The sequence below is a fragment of the Chlamydotis macqueenii genome, chromosome 3 (genome assembly GCF_036417535.1).
Source record: "Chlamydotis macqueenii isolate bChlMac1 chromosome 3, bChlMac1.mat, whole genome shotgun sequence".
NCBI classification, from domain to species: domain Eukaryota; kingdom Metazoa; phylum Chordata; class Aves; order Otidiformes; family Otididae; genus Chlamydotis; species Chlamydotis macqueenii.
Window position 1 is genome coordinate 4,648,365 of NC_141558.1, and position 9,324 is coordinate 4,657,688.

General features: G+C 44.2%; 1 protein-coding gene across 6 annotated transcripts in view; it reads right to left on the reverse strand.

Annotated features, from left to right (window-relative positions):
- Positions 1-8,227, reverse strand: part of TFAP2B (transcription factor AP-2 beta) — a 33,635-nt gene extending 25,408 nt beyond the window's left edge. For 3 of the 6 annotated variants that reach the window (XM_086744321.1, XM_086744322.1, XM_086744323.1), the window contains exons 1-2: positions 8,147-8,227; positions 3,029-3,487 (exon numbers count right to left, since the gene is read on the reverse strand). In XM_086744321.1, coding sequence (XP_086600447.1) covers positions 3,029-3,487; positions 8,147-8,227 — 540 coding nt within the window. Of the gene's footprint in view, positions 1-3,028; positions 3,488-4,719; positions 4,747-8,146 lie in introns of those variants that run through there. The other 3 variants (XM_086744319.1, XM_086744324.1, XM_086744325.1) reach the window with 3 other exon arrangements.
- Between the last annotated feature and the right edge of the window lie 1,097 nt (positions 8,228-9,324).

Consider the following 9,324-nt stretch of genomic DNA (forward strand, 5'->3'; position numbering starts at 1 on the left):
AGGGTATCTAAGGGTTGCTTTTTTTTTTTTCCTTTTTTCTCCAGAGTCTTTATTAGATGATGCAAATTTGTTTTCAATAAGCAGGTCTTGGCTTCTCTGTTCCCTGTCCGAGGGCTGTAAATCGCAGATTGAGAATTCCTCTGGAAAGGGGCAGCAATAGCGATACAGCGCGTCCTGTTTACAATAACAGAGCGCTATCGTATTACAATCACTTAATTCTACCCCCGGACAAGGGCTCACACATGGCCCGGATTTGGTGTTTATGAAATAACCGCAGTTTCTCTCTGTCACGCACACTTTTCCTCTCTCTCATTCTCCCTTGGCAGCCCAATCCAGTCTCAGGGCATGTATTTGATCAGACAGGCGTAAGCTAAAGCAAAGACAGCTCTTTATTCTTCTCTATACCTAGATACTTGTTCAACTTTTTTGGACTATGAAAAAAAAAAAAGAAAAAAGAAAAGAAAAAAATATTTGGGACCCTTCCTGGAAATTCTCTCTAGTGTTCATGGATAATAAGTATTTGTCGCCTAAATAGGAATCCCTGCAGCTAGAACGGATTCCTTGTATGCAGAATAAATCGATATTAAAAATCAGGGTGGAAGACTGCCCAGCCTCATCTGTCACGAGTGGGAGGACAAGAATGGAAAACACCGAGCGGTAGGAGCGAGTGCTGGGCTGCTTTCGCTGCTGCCTGTGCTAACTGGCAGTTGGACACTTCTCCCTTCACGTGCTTCTCCTTGGGATACCCTCCTCTCCCTCTCTCTCTCCTCCCCCAGCTTCAGACCAAACTTTTAGAAGTAAAGGGCCTGTTCATTGCCCAGCACCCCAAAACAGGAACACCAGCCTCGCTGGCCCACAGCCTCGTCTGCCCCGGCTCGTCCCCATTCCCATCCCATCCTCATCGCCCGGGCGAGCGGGTGGCGAGTGGCCGCGGGGCGCCGCGCTGGGCTGGAGCTGTCGGGGGAGGCTGTGCCCTGCCCGCAGAAGAGGTGATTTGTTGGGAAAGGCAGGGAGAGCTGCTTTACTCCAGCTGAGCAGGACTTTGCCTTCTTTCCTCTTCTTTCTTTCTCTCTTTCTCCTTCCTTTCTCCCCACCCCCCCTCGCCCTCTTCCCTTTCTCTCTCCCTTTCTTAATTTTTCCTCTCACTTTTTATCTATGTCCCTTTTGTTTTTTTCCTTATTTCTCGCTCCCTTATTTTTCTTCCTTTCCCTCTCTTCTTTCTCTCTCATTTCTCCTTCTTAATCTCTCTTTTTCTTTCTCCATTTTCTTTTTCCTTCTTTCTTTTTATCTCTTTCCCTTTTCTTCCTTCTTCTCTCTCTTTCTCTCCCTTTTACTTTTCCTTATTTCTCTCTCCCTTCTCTTTTTACCTCCTTCCTCTCTCTTCTTTCTCTCATTCTGCATCTTCTTTTTCTTTCTCTCTCCTTTCGCTCTTTCCCCCTTTTATCTTTTTACTTCTTTATTTTTCATGTCTTTCCCTTTCCTTCCCCCTTCTCTCTCTTTCTCCCACAACAATTACCTGCTTTTCTTTGGGGAAAGTGTAAACACCAAAGCACAAACACTACTTAACGTATATCGGTTATGGAGAAAAAGAAGGAGAGCCATCCCCTTTCTGCATTCGCGGAGCTAAAACTCGCCTTCACCCGCAAGCCGGTTTGTCCGAGCCAGGAACGCGAGACGAGACCTGCGCACCGCTCCCGTGGGGGTGAGGGGCTGACCCCAGGGCTCCAAACCCACTGGGAAACCCGCAGAAACCAGCGACCCCGCGGCCACCGAGCTGGGAGGAGGCAGCAAATCCAACCAGAAAAAAAAAAAAACAACCTTTCTGGTTTTCAGCAACTCGTCCCAGCAACGCTTGGGATTTTCCCTTGAAAGCCTCAAAACCGATGCAACATAGCCCCTCTGCTTCCCTGCCTCTGGTTCCTACCATGTTCAGCAGGATCCTTTTTCACCCATTTTTTTTTCCCTTCTCAGCCTCCTCTTTTCTCCTTTCTCTTTTCCGTTTCTGTAACTTTGAAGCCTGTCTCTCACCCAGTGCTCCATACCTTTATTTATCCCAAGTCTAAATATATATATGTATGACACACATGATATATACATTTTGGAAAAAAAAAAACCAAACAAACAACAAAAAAAAAAAACCAAAAAAAACCAGGATTGCAGGGGAACCCCCAAATCCCGACTAGTAAAGCCTAAAGAAAGATCTGGCCTCTGGAGGCTCCAGCCTTCAGCTTGGGGGTCCCCACCCGTTGGCGATGCCCTGTCCCAGCAAGGTGCCCAGCACCCCACCACCAAAGCTGTTAAGGGCCTTACTGTTTTTTTTTTTGGGGGGGGGGATTTTTGATTGTTTGTTTGTTTTTTAAATAACACGTGATTATGAGTTTCGCGTGGGATGGGAGAAGGCTGGGAAATACTGTGCTTTGAGCCGAGTGACACTCCTTTGTTACCTAAAAGAGGGAATAAAACTATTTAAAATCAGTGCTACCCTATAGTTATTTAAAAAAAAAAGGGGGGGGGGTGACTTGTTCCTGATCACCGGTTATTGCTTTTGGTTTGGGATTTGTTTATATTTTCCCTCCCTCACGGATGAAAAATGTAGTAATTTGACAGTTTCATCAAAATCCCTGAACTGCAGGAAATTGGTTGAAGGGGGCGGGGGAGGGAGAGCTGAGATTGCATGGGAAATAGCTGGAATTGGAAAAGCCAGGCTTAAACTCTGCCAGCTTTTGAAACACGTGGAATATTTCGACCAGCGTGCCTGCACTCTCCCCCTGCACTCTGCTGGCTTTGCCATGTAGGGGAGGGTTTACAAAGCGGAGCTTGTGCGTGACACCGATGAAATAAATTATATTAAAAAAAAAAAAAAAGAAAAGGCGAGGAAGGAAGGAGTATTACAATTATGAGCCTGGTTGACTAAGAGGTGGTAACCAACACAAATATTGCCTTAAAATCTGATTTCTAGCTGAGGGATGGAGGGATCCAGCCTGGAAAACATCTGCATTGCCAAGGAGAAAGAAAGCGCGTGCCTTACCTGGACCTCCTCCATCCCTGGGTGTCCGATTCCGTGCAGAGAAAGGCTGTCCCCCATGCCGGAGTCAAGGCCATGGTGAGCTGAGTGGAGGAGGACATCTGGCCTCCTGACACTGTGGTAGTCCCGCCTGGGGTCCAGTCCCGAGAGCTGGGGCAGGGCGGCCCGAGGCTGTGGCAGCAGTGACCCCGTTTCTGATCCCACCTCTTGCCTCTGCCTCTGTCCCCAGGGATGCTGCTGGGGTTGGTGCAAGGGGTTTAGGGAGTAGGGGTCATTGACATGGGAGTAAGGGTCCTGGCTTTGGTGGTAAGGAAGAGGCTGGTAGGGGGGTGGGAAATAAGGCGGCTGGAAATCCGAGGATGGGGTGTGAGAGAGCGGAGGAGCGCTGGAGTAGGGTCCCTGGGAGACGGATCCCAGCTGGGACAGCCTGGAACTGTGGCTGGGCACTCCATCATGCCGGTCCTACGAGTGGGATGAAAGAAAAAAACAACAACAAAAAGAGAGGACTTTTTAGGAAAAAAAAAATATATAAAAGGAGCACATACCCACACCCAAATAAAATAAAAATATAAACTGTTATAAACCAGGGTTCAGATGTGCCCCCTTTCCCTGCCGGGGATTAGAAATGTCCCAGAGTTTAGCACCCAGATCCTGTTTATTCCCAATAACTATAAGGAAGAAGGAAGGGAGGGAGATGAGGGAGAAATGCTAAAAACGTAGGACTAGTGCTCCGTATGCTTGTGTGATCTGTGACTTCAGTCCAGTAGCACCATTCCCCCTCCAGCAGCCCCCCCCCAAATAAAACCAGCCGTTAAAAAAATACTACTACTAATAAAAAAGAACCCCCAAACCGCTCGTTGTCTCCAAACAACCCACCCCTTGTCCTGCCTAAAGTTTCCAAACATCTGTTTATTCCCTCTGCTGAAGTCCTGAAACTCAAAATCACCGACCCATCTTCACGTGGAAAAGACTAAAAAGAAAGTTGTACTCCTCGGAGGACTCCGAGGTAAGAAGTTGTCCGAGAAAGGATTTTGAAAAAAAAAAAAAAAAAAGTCACGGGAGCTTTTTGTATAAAGACAGTCCATCTCTAAAAAAAAAAAAAAAAATTAAAAAGGTCAAAATAAAAGTAAGTAAAGTAAAAATGAAACACCGGCTTTGAACAAATCCAGTCGCTGTGATTTCTGCAGCAACTTCCAGTGTCTTTTGTCTCCATTTCCAATATTCTATTCCGAAGAATGGGGTGGGGGTTAATTGTAATGAAAAGTCTTTGGGGTGTGCGGGGAGACGTGAGGAGGGGGGGTGGGGTGGGGGGGGAGTGTGTGGAGGCTTCAGAGAAAAGGTGGGAGAGGAGTTTTGTCCAACTCCATCGCGCTGAAGCTGCGAGACTAAAGTAAACAAGAAAAATATCTGTTCCACAAAGTGTAGCTCAAACCCCCACAAGCAATGGCACACATGGTTCAAAAAAAAAAAAAAGGAGAAAAAGTTTCTTCCCCCCCGCTCTCCCCCCAGACTCCCCTAGCTCAAATCGAGAACACACAATGCAAAAAGGGAGAAGCAGCTGCAAGCCTCCTCCAATTATTGTGCTAAATTACCAAGCCAAAGGCGTTTAAAAAGAGAGAGAGGGAGAGAGAGAGACAACAGATCGAGAGAGAGAGAGAACATGCAATTCTAGTACAACATGGATCCAAACTCACCATGGCGGAATAGGTGTGGACTAACATCTGGAAATAAAAAAAAGTCTTGTAACAGCTAAAAATAAAATAATGGTGATAATGCTAATAAGTGGAGGGAAAAATATCAAGGAGATCTGCAAAGGGACGTGTTGGACACAGGAGAACAGCTTGAGATATTTCGAAGTCTATCCATCAAAAAAGAAAAAAAAAAAAAAAAAAGACCAATGCCCCCAAAACCGAGCCTGGAAACCTCTATCTACATATATGATTTACCCCTCCCTCTCTGTTTTTTTTTCTTTTTTTTTTCCTTTTTTTTTTTTTTTCCTTTGAGCTCCCAAATACAATCCTCTTCAACCCAAGGCTAGGCTCAGACTGCTCCGCTACCCCTTCCTCCCTTTCCTTCTCTACACCGCCTCATAATAATTGATATTCATGACTATTAATATTACACGACTACTTTAAAGGGAGAATGCAGGACCAAATGGAGCGTGAAGCTGGCAGCCAGCTCGAGAGCTCCCCTACTATTGTAAATGACGTTCATTCAGTGGAGAATTACTAGATGTAATCAGACGAGGGGGGCTGGCAGAGGCAGAGTTTGGGGAGAGGGAGAGGAGGGGGAAAAAAGTTTAGCAAGGAAGAGGCATAACTTCAATTAACTCCAGCGGAGGAAGATGAGGAAAGTAGACACTGCTGAGCTGGAGCAAGGAAGTGAGATGAAGCCATGCTAGAGGCGAAGAAAAAGAAAAAAAATTTTTTTTTTTTTTACATTTAATTATACATTCCTAATACAAGGAATTGATTGCCTTCGGTGCTTTTGTTCTTCTTTTTTTTTTTTTTTTAAACCAAATAATGAGGAAAAAGAAGCTTTTCTAATCCTTTTTTTTTGCCTTTTTTTTTCTTTTTTTTTTTTTTTTTAAGAAATGGAAGAAGAAATGTGCAGTCACTATAATAGACGTCTATTTACAGCGGAGATTAAGCCCTTCTGGTGCATGTTACAAACCGTATTTATTCGCAATAGGCAAATAAATACTTGAATCTGCTTTATGTTGGGCTACACTTTTATTCTGAATCCTGTTCCTCCCGCCCGGTATGAAAAGAAAATAAATATATATGTACGTATACACCCCGATTTTCACCCAAATGTAAAATGTATGCAGTGATTTTTAAAGGATAGTAAATTTATAGTTTCGAGGCAAAGCCAGGGGCGATATAAAACCTTTTTGATGTTGCAGGAACCCGTTCAACTGGACCGTCTGCCATTTCTGTTAAAGTTCAACTTACGTTCCTTCCTAAATAGGCTCACACTTCCCAGAGCAGCCCCCCCCCGCGCACACACACACACACACACTTTTGTTTTAAGAACAGAGTCAGCTTAAGTGGCTGAGACGCTCCTACCATCTTGTTGTTAATTATAAATGGGAAAGAAGAGAGAGAAACACTTTTTTTTTTTAAGATAAATCTAGAGGGCTTCAGCTCTTAAAAAAAATTAATAATTTTTTTTTTTTTAAGGCTACACGTTACAAAATGACTCGGAGCGCACCCTCTAGTTAGGGTACACCCTGCTCGCAGCCAAATCCTACCCAACGGCTCCCCCAACTCTGCTCCTCTCCCACGGCAATCCAGAAACACGAGTGCCCTTAAAATGCGCAGCGGCTTCAAAGATCCCCTTTAAAAGGAGGGGAGAGGGTAAAAAAAAAAAGAAAAAAAAAAAAAAAAAAGGCAAAACCCTTCAACATTCCCCGACCTCGCTGGGCAGGGAGGGGAGATGTTTTGTCGCCTGCTGCTGCGAGCAGAGACAATGGCCAGGCTGTGCCTGGGGACGGGGAGGGAACAGCAGCGAGGGCTCAGCCGGCGGGACACGGACACCGACACGCACACGGACACGGACACCCCGGGCTGTGCTCATTCTGCACAGGCTGGGCTTTGGCAGTTGATCATTAACCCGACGGCAGCTTTCGGGACCGCGGAGCTTTCTCTCGTGGATCCCCTCCCCGCTTCCCCCTGTCCCGTCCTTTCTCCGGCCGCGAAAAGCCGGAACGGTGTCCTCCCTCTGCCTCTTTCTCCGGTTTTCTCGGGATTTTCCCCGCTGTAAGTGTCAACGCCGTCCCGGAGGGGAGGGATGCGGGGGGTGCGACGGGGCTGGGACCATCACGGCCCCGACGGCGCTTCCCTGGGCTGCGCTCTGGACCTCTGCCCTGTAACCGGTACCCAGCCCCTGCCCGGGAACCGGTACTCAGCCCGGTACCCAGCCCCTGCCCGGGAACCAGCACCCAGCCCGGTATGCAGTCCGTGCCCGGGAAACGGCACTCATCCTCTGTCCAGTACCCAGCCCCTGTCCGGTAACCGGTACCCAGCGCCTGCCCAACCACCTCCCTCCGGCTCAGCCCCAGCTCAGGAGCTGCTAGTTCTGCTCCCTTCTCCAAATCTTCCCCCAACCCATGGATCGACCTGCAAATGCCTCCTCCAAATTAAAAACTAAAACAAAAATTTAAATTCAGCTATCGTTTTGCAGAGCGCTTTTCCTTACGCGTCATTTTCCCGTTTTGGAGCAAATGCACCACGCTGGTTCACTTACAAGAAATGAATTCGCGGAGCCTTTTTGGGAAAGATCCGGGTCAGGAAACCGTGCAAAATTAAGACAGATTTCTCGGTCTTTGCGCTGTGATTTTTTTTTTCTTGGTTTGCTTTTTGACCTCCAAAATACCGAGGATCTCTAAATAAAGCACACAACTTTTCGCGTCCGTGGGCTACGCGGAGCAGCCCTTGAATGTATCTGTTCGGGTGTGTGTACTCACATACGTACAAGAATGTATGTGCCGCTTAATTAAGGCGAGTATATGTATACATTGACATCTTATCAGTTGATTTATAGGTATAAAAAGTCATTAAAAACGTATCCGATTGTGAAAACAAGAAAAAGAAACAAAAAAAAAAATCCAAATTCAGGTTGAGCTTAGTTTGGAATTGCAAAATAAAAAAATAAAATAAAGAAAGAAAGGAAAGAATTTTATCCAGTCCCTGAATAACAGATTGTGTTTCTCCTCTATTTTCAGCTTTTTTCCCCCCCTCGATATTTGTCCATATTTAATCGAATTATATTTAATTCGAGGTCTAAACAATCAAACTCTTGCCTTTAAGCTGCTTCATTCCAACCCCCAGACCGTTTCTTTGATGTTTTAAATCGCATCAAACAGCTTTTCCATGAAAGAAAAAAAAAAGTTTAGGACTTGGCATGCTGAATACAAATATGCAAATAAATAAGCATTTAAACATTTACTCTCGGTTTCCCGTCCCTATACTTGTGTGTGTTGGTGTATGCATCTCTGTATCTGCCTATATGTATATGTAGAGCTATATATGTATTATATAGTCATGCCTCTATCTATATACTAGATGTGTATTTAAATATACATATACTCTCTTACTCATATGCATATTATATACTCACCTCATAGATATCTTCATACTTGACATTTTCAACCAGTTTCCAGAGCATGATGGCAGGCTGTTCTCTAGGAGGTGAGTGCATTCATGTGAAGAGCAGATGTCTGGATTCTCAGTACTTCTCTGTCTGTAATGATCCATCTATAATTGGAAATGGGGGACAGACACCAAATCCGACGTTCCTCTTCCATCGCAACTTATATCTGTTGTCTGAAACAATAGGCTGCAGAAGTCTACCTCAATCGGACAGTAAAAAACATTATCTGTTACACAGTTACATATATCTACAGACATATATGTGACTAGATATATACATATAAACACATATATAGACTTAGACTTATATGCAGGCATATAAAGACATACACATACATGCAGTTGCACATGCACAGATGTACATATACATACACATATACACACATATATCCCCGAATATATAACTTTTTCCATGTACAGACATATATAAATTGACACATTTATATATGTAAATTATATATATTCTTGCGTATGTAGGCACATGGATACTACACGTTACATATGCATGTATACATACAAACCTGATCAATTTATATAGAATTGTATATAAATGCATATTTGTGTATATATTTATACACCTACACATATATACGTGGAGATACAGTGATTAAATATACGTATTACATAGTGCATATATCCCCTGTTTTAGTAGATAGATGGACAGATAGATAGAACGAAGAAATTAATGAACAGTTTTTCCATCCTATTTATATTAAAATAAAGAACAGGTTGCCTCTGCACTCAGCGATTCATCATTTACAACGAGGTATTATGCTTTTCCCCACACGCAGTATGCTTTTATTTACATGTCCAGAAATTATCCTCTCAGATGCAGTAAAACACTAAACCAGCGCCTCATCAAGCACATTCAAGCAAATCTAAAAGGAGCAAATTTAGATCAATGGTTTTCATTTGAAAGCCTTACACTTCAGACTTCTACTGTATATTCTATAACTTGGAAACACTTTCTCTGGAAAAAAAAAAAAAGAAAGAAAAGAAAAAAAAAAAAGAGTTTAGCAAACCCTTCCCTGCACACATCTGAGTAGCGATTAGTACTTTCTGAAAACGATTCAAAACAGAGTTGGATTTCAGCGTTTCCCGGGTAGCCCTCGGTTTGGAAGGGGAGAGGAGGAGTTGGACCATTTT